At 44.7% G+C, this 17,449-nt stretch overlaps 1 protein-coding gene across 1 annotated transcript in view; it reads right to left on the bottom strand.

Moving 5' to 3' along the window:
• The window catches only part of LOC109892670 (connector enhancer of kinase suppressor of ras 2-like), a 52,502-nt gene that overhangs the window by 12,519 nt on the left and 22,534 nt on the right, over positions 1-17,449 (bottom strand). The window contains exons 7-20 of the mRNA XM_031826572.1: positions 16,567-16,626; positions 16,314-16,382; positions 15,996-16,142; positions 14,276-14,409; positions 13,798-14,003; positions 12,029-12,118; positions 7,837-8,018; positions 7,638-7,686; positions 7,307-7,482; positions 7,061-7,134; positions 6,733-6,804; positions 6,413-6,480; positions 6,158-6,261; positions 5,483-5,972 (exon numbers count right to left, since the gene is read on the bottom strand). Of these exons, the coding sequence (XP_031682432.1) occupies positions 5,483-5,972; positions 6,158-6,261; positions 6,413-6,480; positions 6,733-6,804; positions 7,061-7,134; positions 7,307-7,482; positions 7,638-7,686; positions 7,837-8,018; positions 12,029-12,118; positions 13,798-14,003; positions 14,276-14,409; positions 15,996-16,142; positions 16,314-16,382; positions 16,567-16,626 (1,921 nt within the window). The remainder of the gene's footprint in view (positions 1-5,482; positions 5,973-6,157; positions 6,262-6,412; positions 6,481-6,732; positions 6,805-7,060; positions 7,135-7,306; positions 7,483-7,637; positions 7,687-7,836; positions 8,019-12,028; positions 12,119-13,797; positions 14,004-14,275; positions 14,410-15,995; positions 16,143-16,313; positions 16,383-16,566; positions 16,627-17,449) is intronic.

Raw genomic sequence — 17,449 nt, 5'->3', positions numbered from 1 at the left:
TCCTGTATATATATATATTTACAACTTTTTCACATACATTTTATTTTTATTTTCCATCAACTCATCTTCAAAACACTCTCCTGCAACCCGCCTCACCAATGTATATTTATAAAAAAGTATTATTTACCTCAGATCTGTAATCCTCCAAGAAGCTAGCCAGAAACTCCAAGAAGCTAGCCTGAAACTAGCCAGAAGCTAATCCAGAAGCTAGTTCAGAAGCTAGTTAGCTCCTTTACTGGCAAATCGTTAGTATCCAGCTAACCACGGTTTGTGGTCATCAGCTATCCTTTAGCTCGAAAATCTATCGCCAGTTCTGTACGGCGCAGCGCGGCTCGGAACGGAACATACCGGACCAATTTTTCTCTCCATGTCCCTGGATTTCGACTGCTCTCTGGACATTCATACCCGGATCTCACAGCTAGCTAGCTGCTATCCGTGTGACTATCGGCCTTCGTCGATTCCGGAGCAAACATCAATTATTCCGGAGCTAGCAAGCTCCGTCAATCACTCCTGAGTTCCATCAATCACACCTGGGCTGCAGTCACCTATCCGGACCCGTTTTACTGCTTTCGCGGAGCCCCACCGGGCCTTCACAACTGGACTGCCGACGTTATCTACCCGAAGGAGTTATTTGGCTGGCTCCTCCGTCGCGACGTTACCTGAACGCCCATCTGCGGCCTGCTAACCGTTAGCTGTCTTACCGGCTGCTATCTGAATAGACAATCGGACATTTTTTTTTAAATATATTTATATTTATTTTTTTATTTTTTTATTATTATTATTATTATGTTTTCTTCTTGGGCCTCTATAACTATATCTATTGTTTTTATTTTTGTTGTTGTTGTGTGATTTGGATTAATCCCCTCTACCACACGGAACCCCACTAATCTACTGACGCAAGAGGTAGCTAACAACAGACCTCCATCCTATGCTAGCCTGCTACCGATGCCCTGGCTAGCTGTCTAAATCACCAACCAACATCTCCACTCACCGGACCCTTTTGATCACTCGACTAAGCATGCCTCTCCTCAATGTCAATATGTCTTGTCCATTTCTGTTCTGGTTAGTGTTTATTGGCTTATTTCACTGTAGAGCCTCTAGTCCTGCTCACTATACCTTATCCAACCTATTAGTTCCACCACCCACACATGCAATGACATCTCCTGGTTTCAACGATGTTTCTAGAGACAATATCTCTCTCTTCATCACTCAATACCTAGGTTTACCTCCACTGTATTCACATCCTACCATACATTTGTCTGTACATTATACCTTGATGCTATTTTATCGCCCCCAGAAACCTCCTTTTACTCTATGTTCCAGACGTTCTAGACGACCAATTCTCATAGCTTTTAGCCGTACCCTTATTCTACTCCTCCTATGTTCCTCTGGCGATGTAGAGGTGAATCCAGGCCCTGCAGTGCCTAGCTCCACTCCTATTCCCCAGGCGCTCTCTTTTGACGACTTCTGTAACCGTAATAGCCTTGGTTTCATGCATGTTAACATTAGAAGCCTCCTCCCTAAGTTTGTTCTATTCACTGCTTTAGCACACTCTGCCAACCCGGATGTTCTAGCTGTGTCTGAATCCTGGCTTAGGAAGACCACCAAAAACTCAGACATTTTAATTCCAAACTACAACATTTTCAGACAAGATAGAACTGCCAAAGGGGGCGGTGTTGCAATCTACTGCAAAGATAGCCTGCAGAGTTCTGTCCTACTATCCAGGTCTGTACCCAAACAATTTGAACTTCTACTTTTAAAAATCCACCTCTCTAAAAACAAGTCTCTCACTGTTGCCGCCTGCTATAGACCACCCTCTGCCCCCAGCTGTGCTCTGGACACCATATGTGAACTGATTGCCCCCCATCTATCTTCAGAGTTCGTGCTGCTAGGCGACCTAAACTGGAACATGCTTAACACCCCAGCCATCCTACAATCTAAACTTGATGCCCTCAATCTCACACAAATTATCAATGAACCTACCAGGTACCTCCCCAAAACCTTAAACACGGGCACCCTCATAGATATCATCCTAACCAACTTCCCCTCTAAATACACCTCTGCTGTCTTCAACCAAGATCTCAGCGATCACTGCCTCATTGCCTGCATCCGTAATGGGTCAGCGGTCAAACGACCGCCACTCATCACTGTAAAACGCTCCCTGAAACACTTCTGCGAGCAGGCCTTTCTAATCGACCTGGCCGGGGTATCCTGGAAGGATATTGATCTCATCCCGTCAGTAGAGGATGCCTGGATATTTTTTAAAAATGCCTTCCAAACCATCCTAAATAAACATGCCCCATTCAAGAAATTTAGAACCAGGAACAGATATAGCCCTTGGTTCTCCCCAGACCTGACTGCCCTTAACCAACACAAAAACATCCTATGGCGTTCTGCATTAGCATCGAACAGCCCCCGTGATATGCAGCTGTTCAGGGAAGCTAGAAATCATTATACACAGGCAGTTAGAAAAGCCAAGGCTAGCTTTTTCAAGCAGAAATTTGCTTCCTGCAACACTAACTCAAAAAAGTTCTGGGACACTGTAAAGTCCATGGAGAATAAGAACACCTCCTCCCAGCTGCCCACTGCACTGAAGATAGGAAACACTGTCACCACTGATAAATCCACCATAATTGAGAATTTCAATAAGCATTTTTCTACGGCTGGCCATGCTTTCCACCTGGCTACTCCTACCCCGGACAACAGCACTGCACCCCCAACAGCAACTCGCCCAAGCCTTCCCCATTTCTCCTTCTCCCAAATCCATTCAGCTGATGTTCTGAAAGAGCTGCAAAATCTGGACCCCTACAAATCAGCCGGGCTAGACAATCTGGACCCTTTCTTTCTAAAATTATCTGCCGAAATTGTTGCCACCCCTATTACTAGCCTGTTCAACCTCTCTTTCGTGTCGTCTGAGATTCCCAAAGATTGGAAAGCAGCTGCGGTCATCCCCCTCTTCAAAGGGGGGGACACTCTTGACCCAAACTGCTACAGACCTATATCTATCCTACCGTGCCTTTCTAAGGTCTTCGAAAGCCAAGTCAACAAACAGATTACCGACCATTTCGAATCTCACCATACCTTCTCTGCTATGCAATCTGGTTTCAGAGCTGGTCATGGGTGCACCTCAGCCACGCTCAAGGTCCTAAACGATATCTTAACCGCCATCGATAAGAAACATTACTGTGCAGCCGTATTCATTGATCTGGCCAAGGCTTTCGACTCTGTCAATCACCATATCCTCATCGGCAGACTCGACAGCCTTGGTTTCTCAAATGATTGCCTCGCCTGGTTCACCAACTACTTCTCTGATAGAGTTCAGTGTGTCAAATCGGAGGGTCTGCTGTCCGGACCTCTGGCAGTCTCTATGGGGGTGCCACAGGGTTCAATTCTTGGACCGACTCTCTTCTCTGTATACATCAATGAGGTCGCTCTTGCTGCTGGTGAGTCCCTGATCCACCTCTACGCAGACGACACCATTCTGTATACTTCCGGCCCTTCTCTGGACACTGTGTTAACAACCCTCCAGGCAAGCTTCAATGCCATACAACTCTCCTTCCGTGGCCTCCAATTGCTCTTGAATGCAAGTAAAACTAAATGCATGCTCTTCAACCGATCGCTGCCTGCACCTACCCGCCTGTCCAACATCACTACTCTGGACGGCTCTGACTTAGAATACGTGGACAACTACAAATACTTAGGTGTCTGGTTAGATTGTAAACTCTCCTTCCAGACCCATATCAAACATCTCCAATCCAAAGTTAAATCTAGAATTGGCTTCCTATTTCGCAACAAAGCATCCTTCACTCATGCTGCCAAACATACCCTTGTAAAACTGACCATCCTACCAATCCTCGACTTTGGCGATGTCATTTACAAAATAGCCTCCAATACCCTACTCAACAAATTGGATGCAGTCTATCACAGTGCAATCCGTTTTATCACCAAAGCCCCATATACTACCCACCATTGCGACCTGTACGCTCTCGTTGGCTGGCCCTCGCTTCATACTCGTCGCCAAACCCACTGGCTCCATGTCATCTACAAGACACTGCTAGGTAAAGTCCCCCCTTATCTCAGCTCGCTGGTCACCATAGCATCTCCCACCTGTAGCACACGCTCCAGCAGGTATATCTCTCTAGTCACCCCCAAAACCAATTCTTTCTTTGGCCGCCTCTCCTTCCAGTTCTCTGCTGCCAATGACTGGAACGAACTACAAAAATCTCTGAAACTGGAAACACTTATCTCCCTCACTAGCTTTAAGCACCAACTGTCAGAGCAGCTCACAGATTACTGCACCTGTACATAGCCCACCTATAATTTAGCCCAAACAACTACCTCTTTCCCAACTGTATTTAATTTTAATTTATTTATTTATTTTGCTCCTTTGCACCCCATTATTTTTTTATTTCTACTTTGCACATTCTTCCATTGCAAAACTACCATTCCAGTATTTTACTTGCTATATTGTATTTACTTTGCCATCTTGGCCTTTTTTGCCTTTACCTCCCTTCTCACCTCATTTGCTCACATTGTATATAGACTTGTTTATACTGCATTATTGACTGTATGTTTGTTTTTACTCCATGTGTAACTCTGTGTCGTTTTATCTGTCGAACTGCTTTGCTTTATCTTGGCCAGGTCGCAATTGTAAATGAGAACTTGTTCTCAACTTGCCTACCTGGTTAAATAAAGGTAAAATAAATAAATAAATAAATTCTCCTATGATACAGACGGAGAAGTGTCACTCATGGCTGTGTCACAGTGAATCCCATTAATGACAGTGAACAGCATCAGGCCAATCTGTTTTTATAGCTGTGTGATGTGTCTTCCTCTCCATAAGTCTCTGGCTGACCGCTGTAAGAAAATCCACGCAGGCGATGAAGTCATCCAGGTCAATCATCAGACAGTGGTGCGTCTCTCTCTTTTCTTACCTTATATTATCTCTCTGCCCATCCCCTTTATCTTATTCTCATTGTACGTTTACATACTGGTATATGACTACCCTATGATTACTACTATGCTTGTCGCCCTATGTGTTTTTCATTGTGCGTGTGTGTGTGCCTGTAAGACATCGAAGAGGGGGTTGGGCTGCCAGGATGAATTAGTGTCAATTAGGACACTAAGATTTCACTTCACTTTAGAATAGTGTCCTGGAGGTCTGTAGGGATGGGGGATGGGGCCGGTCTAAATTTCAGACAATCAGCAAAGTCTGTGACACAGACTGTCTGAACAATGCCTTTAATTAGCAACGTCACTCACTACTGGTTACCAGGTTATAACCCTACAAGTAATAATTTCCATTTAAGTATATTCAACTATTTATACCCATCAAGTTATATCCTAGAATGTGGCAGAGAGAGTGAGAGTGAGGTTGTTGTCAAATCTCTTTCTTCTCTGCCTCACAGTGTCATGTCTCTCCATTTCATGGCGTCATCGTGGCTGTCACATCTCTTTGTCCTGTGTCTCAGTAATGTCTCACCTGTGTCTCTGGCCAGCTGGTAGCGGTGGTGGTCCGTGTGGTCAGAGGCGCTGGCCGAGGCTGAGAGGATGGCATGGAGCCCACTGTCTCGGGGAAGGGTGAAGCTACGGGGTTTCCCCCCAGCCTCTACAGGGACACTGGGGCTGAGTTGCAGGGGCAGTGGGCCATAGTGCTCCTGCATCAGGCTGCGCTGAGCAGGGAGGGTTGACTGGCGGCGGTACTCCACAGAAAGGCCACCTCCTCCAGGGGAACGCAGCAGGGCCTCCTCCAGGGGCAGGGTCTGCAGGTAGTGGAGCCCCGTGCTGCCCAGGGGAGTCTCAATCAAGTCCTGCCACGAACGCCGTTGACTGGAAGACTTCTGACCAGGGGAGCCGCTCCCGCTGCCCTCCTGTGGCTCGGGGTGGAACTCCTCATGAGAGGAGTGTGACTGGAAGGTTTCAGAGGAGAGGCGGCCGTGTTTGGGCTCCAGGTATGGACTCATCTGGGACACCTAAAGAGAACCAGACAGAGAGGTGTAATGGCATTGTAACGGTTATTAATATAAATACCAGAATGATAAAAAAGGAAGAGACACAGCTAGAGAGGTATATAATTGCATTGTAAAAATAATGTAAATAACATATTAAAACTACGCACAGAGTTGTTGTCTAACTTTTTAAAGAGAGATTAACTTGCCGAGGGGGGCCTGGGGTAGCTGTCGTAGGGGGGTGGAGGGCTGTCCTGTTTGGGTATGGTTGACGGCATCTCCGTGTCCTCATGATCACTTTCACTCCAGTAGTCTGGTGACAATGGCAAGGAAGAAGCAGAAAAGAGGACACGTCACCATCAGAAAGAGACAACGTGGGGGGGATTTTCTAAAGTAGGGCAAACAAAGCAGCTATTGTCCTTTATTATTGCCAGCTTTATTAATGTGTATTCATGTATTCTCACCCTGGTCCTGTCGGATCCTCTCCTGCTCCGAGTAACCTGCCACTGCCATGGTCAAACGACTCAGCCACCTGTGAGGGAACAACACTAATGAAATGTGACAGCTACACACCATTCCAGATCTCACACACCACATACCATTCTGTTATTCCCTGTTGTTTTTGCATCTCACATCAGCTCACCTGGTCATTTGCCTAGCCCTATTTTCCTAGACTTTCCAGGTTTCTGTCAGTCTGTCTCACCTCCTTGTCTCTTCCTGTCTCCCCCTCTCATATCTCAGCTCTGTGTCAGCTACAGTAATCGTCACTGACAGTGACTCTCACCTATTCATGTCATCCACATTGTCTGCTGCAAAGTAGAAACTCTTGATCTTTGGATGGCAGGCCTTGAAAGCACTGGAACACAGAAACATGATGTTAAGGACAGATTCCACCATACTGTAAATATCCTGGGGCACATACACAGACTGCATATTCTGTACTGTACATAGAGACACAAGACACCCATAAACATGTCTTGCATTTAAAGACACACACACACACATGTTCTCGTCATATTCAAACAAACACATGTTGAGGTTCACAGAGACAAACAGACCCCAAGACTCAAATATGAATGAATCGGTATACAAACACAAATGCATGTACTCACTACTTCCTACGGCACTCAGATGCACGATCAATCTTGAATTCAGGGAGACTTACAAAGCCCTCTGCCTTTTCATCCTGAGGGGGGAAAAAACACAATATCATATATTGTTCTGACATCCATACATTTTCTGACACATACAAAAAATATAAAGGGATGGTTCACATTTTAGATCAGATAATCAGGACAGGAAGCCACAGTACTACAAATCAGCAAGTCTGTCAGTGTCAGTGTCACTCACACACTCACCTCCTCATTCATGTACCAGTACAGGCAGGTATCTTTCAGGATGAACCAGTACTTTTTCCACTTCTGGGAGAAATAACTTTTAGCATCCTTCTTCTTCCACAGCCAGCCCTCACAGTCCCCACGTCCCAGGTCCTTACAGGAGATACGCCTCTTACTGATGGAGGACAGAGAGCCACCTACTGAAGTGAGGAGAGAGGAGGAGATGGGTAGCAATGAAGGGACTGTATTGGATGATCTGCGTCAGCATACATTTATGTATCTACAGGAGGTGTATGTACTGCATATTTGAGACTGTACATAGGGTATCAACTGTAGGTTTTGAATAACTCACCTTTACTTTTCTTCCTAGACCTTGAGAGCAGCGAGGATCGTTCAAACATCTACAAAATAGCACACATGAAATTGAGAGATAGCAATACACATTGATCCGTCTCCACTGTTATCAGTCCTCAAAATAACTTACCATAATTACAACAAACAAACTGTATAAGCCAGTGTTGTCTCAGGGGTCTGGGACCAATGGGACTTACATGGTAGAGGGAGGCAGAGTCAGAGCTGGATGTGGACATGGAGACCTCCATCTGGAGGGCTGGGTGGAGGGCGTAGTGGGCAGGGCTGCTTTTGTCACTCTTCTTCCTGCTGCGTCCTGTCATGTACTCCTCTGGCATGGCCTTGTCCTCACTCTGACTCACATAGCGCAGCAAGGAGTTTTCTATGGGAGCAGGAAAGGTCAGCAATTCTATCACTTTGTCTAATGCCATTTGATTCTATAGACCTACAATGTGTACATTATTTCTACCAACTGAATATTAACTGCGCTGTAACTTAGTTAAAACCCCGAAATCGGGACAGTTGCTACTCAATATTTGACTTGAATGGCATTGTAAACAAAAGCCAACTTTCCAGGGCACAGACATGTCTTATATGGTCAGAAAGCTTAAATGGTGTTAATCTAACCACAGTGTACAATTTACAGTAGCTATTACAGCTAAAAAATACCATGCTATTGTTTGAGGATAGTGCACAACAACATAACACTTTTATCAAGGCAACTGGTTTGATACATTCACTTCTGATGGTATATAATGTACTTACATTCAGTAATCTACCTCTGATTTGTCATCCTGAGGGTCCCAGAGACAAAATGTAGCATAGTTTTGTTTGATCAAATCTATTTTTATATCCTAACACGATCCATGTTTTATACAGCGTTTTGCATGAATTCCAACTCTTTCAACTTGCAACAAAACAATCTATGAAATCTAACCGGCTAAACCTTGTTTCACCCGGTCAAGTTTGGTTTCTGTGTAATCCTCAGACACTCTAGAAGGCAACCCAAAAAGTGTTAATCATTTTACATTACGTATTGGCTACACAACATGTTAATTAGCCCATGAAGGACAGCCATCATTATGCTTTACATGAGTATGTGATGGCCCTTTGTAGGACTAATGGCCATTGTCCTATGGCTGCGCGAAACACAATTCATTCCCCATTGAAAATCCACAAAGTTTTCTCAAAACTGAAAAAGTACAACATGGCTGCTAAGAGTATAAATGCTAAATCGAACTTCAAGTACACACATTTGGATGATATTATTGCAGAAATTGACCGTGAGAGTGACAAGAGGAGTCCTGCGAGCAAGAAAGATTGGAAGGAGAAGGTAACGTTACTTTTATATCTGTAAGTAAAATAGGTTTTTTCTTCTCGTGCTAATCCAGTTGTTTAAATGGATGCATATTCATTTAAGATATTTGTCTTTGATTTCTATATATGTACAGTATATATAATATATAGACCTAAGGCATACAATATATTAGTATAGTCTGTGTATGTTATGTTGGCTATGAAATGCTGTGGCTGTGGCTTTTGACCGTCTTATAGGCTATTGGTCCTCGTATTTCATTATAGTGATTGTGTTCCCCATACTCTATGTAATATCCATATAGATACACTACCGGTCAACATTTTTAGAACACTTACTCATTCAAGGGTTTTTCTTTATTTTTATTATTTTCTACATTGTAGAATAACAGTGAAGACATCACAACTGTTAAATAACACATAACACATCCCAAACCATCTCAATTTGGTTGAGGTCAGGGGGATTGTGGATGCCAGGTCATCTGATGCAGCACTCCATCACTCTCCTTCTTTGTAAAATAGCCCTTACACAGCTTGGAGGTGTGTTGGGTCATTGTCCTGTTGAAAAACAAATGATAGTCCCACTAAGCCCAAACCAGATGGGATGGCGTATCGATGCATAATGCTGTGGTAGCCATGCTGGTTAAGTGTGTCTTGAATTCGAAATAAATCACAGACAGTGTCACCAGCAAAGCACCACCACACCATAACACCTCCTCTTCCATACTTTATGGTGAGAAATACACATGCTGGGATAATCCGTTCACCCACAACGCGTCTCACAAAGACACGGCAGTTGGAACCAAAAATCTCACATTTGGATTCCAGACCAAATTACAAATTTCTACGGGTCTAATGTCCATTGCTCGTGTTTCTTAGCCCAAGCAAGTCTCTTCTTATTGGTGTCCTTTAGTAGTGGTTTCTTTGCAGCAATTCGACCATGAAGGCCTGATTCACACAGTCTCCTCTGAACAGTTGATGTTGAGATGTGTCTGTTACTTGAACTCTGTGAAGCATTTATTTGGGCTGGTAACTCTAATGAACTTATCCTCTGCAGCAAAGGTAACTCTGTGTCTTCCATTCCTGTGGCGGTCCTCATGAGAGCCAGTTTCATCATATCGCTTGATGGTTTTTACGACTGCCCTTGAAGAAACTTTGATAGTTCTTGAAATGTTCCGTATTGACTAACCTTCATGTCTTAAAGTAATGATAGACTGTCATTTCTCTTAGCTTATTTGAGCTGTTCTTGCTATAATATGGTATTTTACCAAACAGGGCAATCTTCCTTATACCCCCCCCCCCCCTCCCCCACCTTGTCACAACACAACTGATTGGCTCAAACGCATTAAGAAGGAAATAAATTCCACAAATGAACTTTTAAGAAGGCACACCTGTTAATTGAAATGTATTCCAGGTGACTGCCTCATGAAGCTGGTTAAGAGAATGCCAAGAGTGTGCAAAGCTGTTATCAAGGCAAAGCTTTTGACCGGTAGTGTTTGTGTTGTGTATTTGATGTATTGATGTAGTGCTAACCCCCTACTAAAATAAAGGTTAAATAAAATAAGTAATGGTAATCTTGAGTCCTAATTGATTTAAAAAAATCCTCAATAGTGTTAGAGACTCCTCCATCCCCCACTCACTCAAACATAGGACCTGAATCCTCCAGTCTGACCCCCTGCTGTGTCTCGCTACACACCCTAACCCCGCCCGGCAATCTAGAGGTGTGAAGGTTAGTACCTTTTATGTATGGAAGCTAATGATCCATCATGTATGACATTCCTGGGAGTGTGTAAACTTTATTACCATAGCATTTTTGTATGTTCCCAATTTGGCCACTTGGGTACATTTGGGCAAACTCAGGACACCTGGGAGACTTGATACAAAATATTATGTAGATCTCTCATTCTTCAATGTATCAGTCTGAAACTTTGCACACACACTGCTGCCCTCTTGTGGGAAACATCTAAATTACACCCAGCTTCCTATGTCAATGTATGGCCTTTCTTTTGCATTTCAAAGATGATGCAACAAAAATAAAAATAGAGAATGCATGCTTTTTTGTTTGTTTTGTCTTTTACCAGATCTAATGTGTTATATTCTCCTACATTAATTTCACATCTCCACGAACTTTAAAGTGTTTCCTGTCAAATAGTATCAATAATTTGCATATCCATGCTAAAGGTCCTGAGTATGTCATTTTGGGAAGAAATTGAGCTGAAGGGTCCGATCCTTAAGAGGTTTAATGCAAATTTAAACAACAGCGGAAAAACAAGCCAAGCCAAAATCCAATTCTTGAGATTGTGTAATGATTGCTTGGATGAAAGTGGACAGTTGTGTGACTTGTGAGCATTAAGGCCTTAAGACTGGAGCAAGGCCCATTGACGAATGTCCTCCATCTCACTTATGGGGCATTTCCCTCAAAAATATAAATAAATGTTGCATTCAGGAAGAAATTCAATATGTCAAAGATACTGCCTCTTGCCAAAAAGGCAGATAAATATAGCACCCTCAATGATGCTCAAAAGCCCACAGGAACAATAGACTGCCTGCCACCACCCCCTTCAGGAAGCACAAACATAACACCACAATGTCTGCCTCTCAGACTGAAACAAGGCCATTCGCTCTCTTCCTACTCTGTTTGCCACTGGGCTTGGCAGCAACCAATGAAAGGCACGAATCTTGGGAAGATCCTGGCTACAGTTGCCAAGGCAACGACATACAGTACCTTCAAGACCCAAAAGCAGAGAAAGAGACCGAGAGAAAGAGGTGAGAGAGGAAGAGAGAGAGCAGGAAGGACTAATTGAGATACACAGAAAGAAGATACAGGAAAAGAGGGACAGATAAAGAGGAGGATAGCTAATTCAGTATCATATCTATCATGTACTGAGCCCTGCCTCACATGGCTGCTCAGCCTCCTGGTCCCTTGGCTAAGACATCTGAGATGGGGAGGTAGAAAACCCGTCCCTGGCCCAATTATGAGAGATATCCACCCACTCACCTCTGCTGCTTTATCTCTCTCTTTCTGTCTCCCCTCTCTCTTTATCTCTCCCTCTCTCTCCATCCCAGCCTCCCACTCACCTCTCCTGCTCTCTCTTTTCAGCTTGGCCGAGTCTTCATAGTCTCCCACCCAGTTATATTCCACTGGCATGGAGATGGGCCTAAGCCTGCCTGGAGCACACAGCACACATAACATACAACATTACAGACCTACCCAGGAACATCAAAGAGCTACAAACAGCCTATATTAACACCATAGTGACACAAACACTAACATTACAAACACATAAGGGATTGCATAGGAACAAGTGCACCACAGGCATCCTTCATCCAAACACACAGCCTTGGACTGGGTCATGCCATATGTGGGAGATTGACATCCCACATCCAAACACACAGCCTTGGACTGGGTCATGCCATATGTGGGAGATTGACATCCCACATCCAAACACACAGCCTTGGACTGGGTCATGCCATATGTGGGAGATTGACATCCCACATCCAAACACACAGCCTTGGACTGGGTCATGCCATATGTGGGAGATTGACATCCCACATCCAAACACACAGCCTTGGACTGGGTCATGCCATATGTGGGAGATTGACATCCCACATCCAAACACACAGCCTTGGACTGGGTCATGCCATATGTGGGAGATTGACATCCCACATCCAAACACACAGCCTTGGACTGGGTCATGCCATATGTGGGAGATTGACATCCCACATCCAAACACACAGCCTTGGACTGGGTCATGCCATATGTGGGAGATTGACATCCCACATCCAAATACATAGCCTTGGACTGGGTCATGCCATATGTGGGAGATTGACATCCCACATCCAAACACACAGCCTTGGACTGGGTCATGCCATATGTGGGAGATTGACATCCCGCATCCAAACACACAGCCTTGGACTGGGTCATGCCATATGTGGGAGATTGACATCCCACATCCAAACACACAGCCTTGGACTGGGTCATGCCATATGTGGGAGATTGACATCCCACATCCAAACACACAGCCTTGGACTGGGTCATGCCATATGTGGGAGATTGACATCCCACATCCAAACACACAGCCTTGGACTGGGTCATGCCATATGTGGGAGATTGACATCCCACATCCAAACACACAGCCTTGGACTGGGTCATGCCATATGTGGGAGATTGACATCCCACATCCAAATACATAGCCTTGGACTGGGTCATGCCATATGTGGGAGATTGACATCCCACATCCAAACACACAGCCTTGGACTGGGTCATGCCATATGTGGGAGATTGACATCACACATCCAAACACACAGCCTTGGACTGGGTCATGCCATATGTGGGAGATTGACATCCCACATCCAAATACATAGCCTTGGACTGGGTCATGCCATATGTGGGAGATTGACATCCCTCATACAAACACACAGCCTTGGACTGGGTCATACCATATGTGGGAGATTGACATCCCACATCCAAACACACATTCTTGGACTGGGTCATACCATATGTGGGAGATTGACATCCCACATCCAAACACATAGCCTTGGACTGGGTTAATGCCATATCTGGGGGATTGACATCCCACATCCAAACACATAGCCTTGGACTGGGTTAATGCCATATCTGGGGGATTGACATCCCACATCCAAACACATAGCCTTGGACTGGGTTAATGCCATATCTGGGGGATTGACATCCCACATCCAAACACATAGCCTTGAACTGGGTCATCCCATATGTGGGGGATTGACATCCCTCATACAAATACACAGGCTTGGACTTGATCTTACCATACAGTATGTAGGGGGCTGACATCCCTCATACAAATATGCAGGCTTGGACTGGGTCATACCATAAGTGGGGGTGCTGTCTCTGCGGGCAGGTGGAGGTCCATGGTTCTGGTCGTACTCGTAGCAGTAGAGAACGGCATCCTCCTCCACCAGAGGAAAACGTCGGCGACACTCCTGGTCCAGGAAGGAGTTGGGGGACTCAGAGCCCTTGGCTACCGGGACTTCAGCTTGAAGGTCATCGTCACCTGGTAGATTCCCCTTGTCATCTCTGCAGCACAGATCATGGAGAGAGTCTGTTTGCCTATGGAGCATCGACTGCATAGGTAAACCAAAACAAACTCATATACTACAAGGCACATATATCACCCCTCAAAAGGGAACAAACTGACTAAATACACAGACTATCGTAATTACACAGGTAAAACCATTGTACAATATTTCACTGCAGTTAGCTTACTCACAACATATGAACAGTGACTATACTGTAATCCCTAAGGTAAGGCATACAGTATGTCATAGTGAGGCAGCTTGTGTGTGTACCTGGGGGTGTATGGTTCATCAGGGGGCGGGGGGATGAAGAGGTCCTGCAGGGCACAGCTGTCTCTCCTGGACGGGGTGCTCAGGGTACTGGTGGGCGTGGCCACACTGCTGCTGGGGCTCTGAGGGATGATGGGCTATGAGGAGAGAGATAAAGAGGGGGGAGAAGGGGGAGAGGGGGGGGGGGTTACTTTTCTGACATACTGCAGTGATGTGTAGTCTCGTAAACAGTTTAAGACTAAGCTTAATCAAACCATTAGAGCTTCAATATGTGGGAATTCTTTGTTTCTCAGTTGGAGAATGGCTAGAAGCAGGGTTAGGGAATGGAACATATAATTGATCCTTTGCATTTGATGAACTATAAATTCAAAGCATAAGACAATAACTGAATCTGGATGCATGATGAAACAAGAGGGAGAGGAATGTAGGGAGAGGAGAAGAGAGGTAGCAGAGAAGAGGTAAAGGAAAAGGTGAGGGGGAGGTGGGTAAGATGGGGGGGGATCAGGAGGTGGCAGAACTCTGATGCGCTCCAGTTGGTCAGGGCCCCAGGGGGAGGGAGGAAAACAGCACTTAGCCCAGCACGGGACTCAGAGGGGGGGCAGGGATGAAGTCAAATATTCCCCTCACACACACGCTTCCTCCATGCACCAGTTCAGATATAACACCTATATTACACAACATTTTGGGGCAGAATATGACACACAGACAGACACAGTAACAAAAACTCACTGCTTTACCGAGACCCACCAACATACAAGTTCATTCTCCTGATTGCATACTCACCGACACAATGCACAGACAGTCACATACTATGCACATGCAAAAGTTCACACACCATCTCAGTCATGAATCTACTGATAAGATAGAGGTATACCGTACATAAATCACCTCTCACTAAATGCCACCCTATTCCATATATACTATAACGTAAGCACTATAAAGGGAATAGTGTGTTATTTCAGATTCGGCCACACATACACTACCCACCACTGCGACCTGTATGCTCTCGTTGGCTGGCCCTCGCTTCATACTCGTCGCCAAACCCACTGGCTCCAGGTCATCTACAAGTCTTTGCTAGGTAAAGTCCCGCCTTATCTCAGCTCACTGGTCACCATAGCAGCACCCACCCACAGCACGCGCTCCAGCAGGTATATTTCACTGGTCACACCCAAAGCCAATTCCTCCTTTGGCCGCCTTTCCTTCCAGTTCTCTGCTGCCAATGACTGGAACGAACTGCAAAAATCACTGAAGCTGGAGACTCTTATCTCCCTCACTAACTTCAAGCACCAGCTGTCAGTGCAGCTCACAGATCATTGCACCTGTACATAGCCCATCTGTAAATAGCCGATCCAACTACCTCATCCTCATCATACTGTATTTATTTATTTTGCTCCTTTGCACCCCAGTATATCTACTTGCACATTCATCTTCTGCACATCTATCACTCCCGTGTTTAATTGCTATATCGTAATTACCTCGCCACTATGGCCTATTTTATTGCCTTACCTACCTTAACTTACCTCATTTGCACACACTGTATATATCGTTTATATATCTGTGTTGTTGTATGTGTCGAACTGCTTTGCTTTATCTTGGCCCGGTCGCAGTTGTAAATGAGAACGTATTCTCAACTAGCCTACCTGGTTAAATAAAGGTGGAAAAAAACAACAACAAAAAACAAACACATTCATCAGTTGTGTGGAGGTTGAAAGTATTGTCATACTTGCAGGGCTAAGGGTTTCCATCTCATGTTCTTCAGTAGTGCTGGGGTGGATGTGAGTGTACTCTGTGGGCGCTTCTTCAGAGTCAGCATAACACCCCCGGGATCCCCGCGCAAAGAATTCACCAAGTTCTTCAACTGCCAGCCCACCTAGCGCCACACGCCAACAAACACACAATGAAAAACACATAGGGCGACCTTTCACACAAGCATAGTAGTAATCATAGGGTAGTCATATACCATTATGTAAACGTACAATGAGAATAAGATAAAGGGGATGGGCAGAGAGATAATATAAGGTAAGAAGAAAGAGAGACGCACCACTGTCTGATGATTGACCTGGATGACTTCATCGCCTGCGTGGATTTTCTTACAGCGGTCAGCCAGAGACTTATGGAGAGGAAGACACATCACACAGCTATAAAAACAGATTGGCCTGATGCTGTTCACTGTCATTAATGGGATTCACTGTGACACAGCCATGAGTGACACTTCTCTGTCTGTATCATAGGAGAATGATCTACATGCCAAATGGCTTCATAGCCCTGACTGAGCATGTTGAAGATTTACTCACTCCCTCTGTAGTTCCAGTGATGACATGCAGGCCGTCATATGTGGATTTGATGTACATGCCCTATAGAGAGACAGAGAGAGGTAGCTTACAGCCATATCCTGACAAGTTCATACATCCATATGCAGTACATAACAAACACAGACACAGAAATTAATTCAGTTTAAAAGAAACATATAACATCTCCGTAAATCCATATCGTAAATATTCAATCGGTCCCTGTCAATCGTAGAGGCAAACAGACAAACATACTAAAATGCTCAAGCCTGCCCTTTGATGGGCTGTAAGTGCATAACAAATAGACACACAGACACACACACACACACACACACACAAACACACACACTCAGTGCATTTCAGTCTGAGTGAGATGAGAGTAAGAGGTTTATTTTTATCCCATTCGGCCCACTCCTCTGTTCAGGTTATATTGACTGTACTGTATGTGAAAAGCTCTGTGGCCCTCTGTGTGGCCTGTGCATATGTTTGTGTGTGGGGGTGGGAGCTTACAGCCCCAAGCAGGACAGTCATATCTAAGTGCAAGTCAGAGCAAACATGGAGGTTTTAGATAACAGTTTATGTCCACATATTGTACAGGAGAAATCTACTAAGTAAATACAGTGTACTCGGAAAGTATTCAGACGCCTTCACTTTTTCCACATTTTGTTACCTTACAGCCTTATTCTAAAATTGATTAAATTGTTCCCCCCACCCATCAATCTACACACAATACTCCATAATAACAAAGCAAAAACAGCTTTTTAGAATTGAAAAAAACACATTTACATAAATATTCAAACTCTTTACTCAATACTTTGTTGAAGCACCTTTGGCAGCAATTACAGCCTCGATTCTTCTTGGGTATGACACTACAAGCTTGGCATACCTG

Source organism: Oncorhynchus kisutch, linkage group LG6 (assembly GCF_002021735.2).
Source record: "Oncorhynchus kisutch isolate 150728-3 linkage group LG6, Okis_V2, whole genome shotgun sequence".
Classification (NCBI taxonomy): domain Eukaryota; kingdom Metazoa; phylum Chordata; class Actinopteri; order Salmoniformes; family Salmonidae; genus Oncorhynchus; species Oncorhynchus kisutch.
This window is presented reverse-complemented; position numbering and strand designations above follow the sequence as displayed.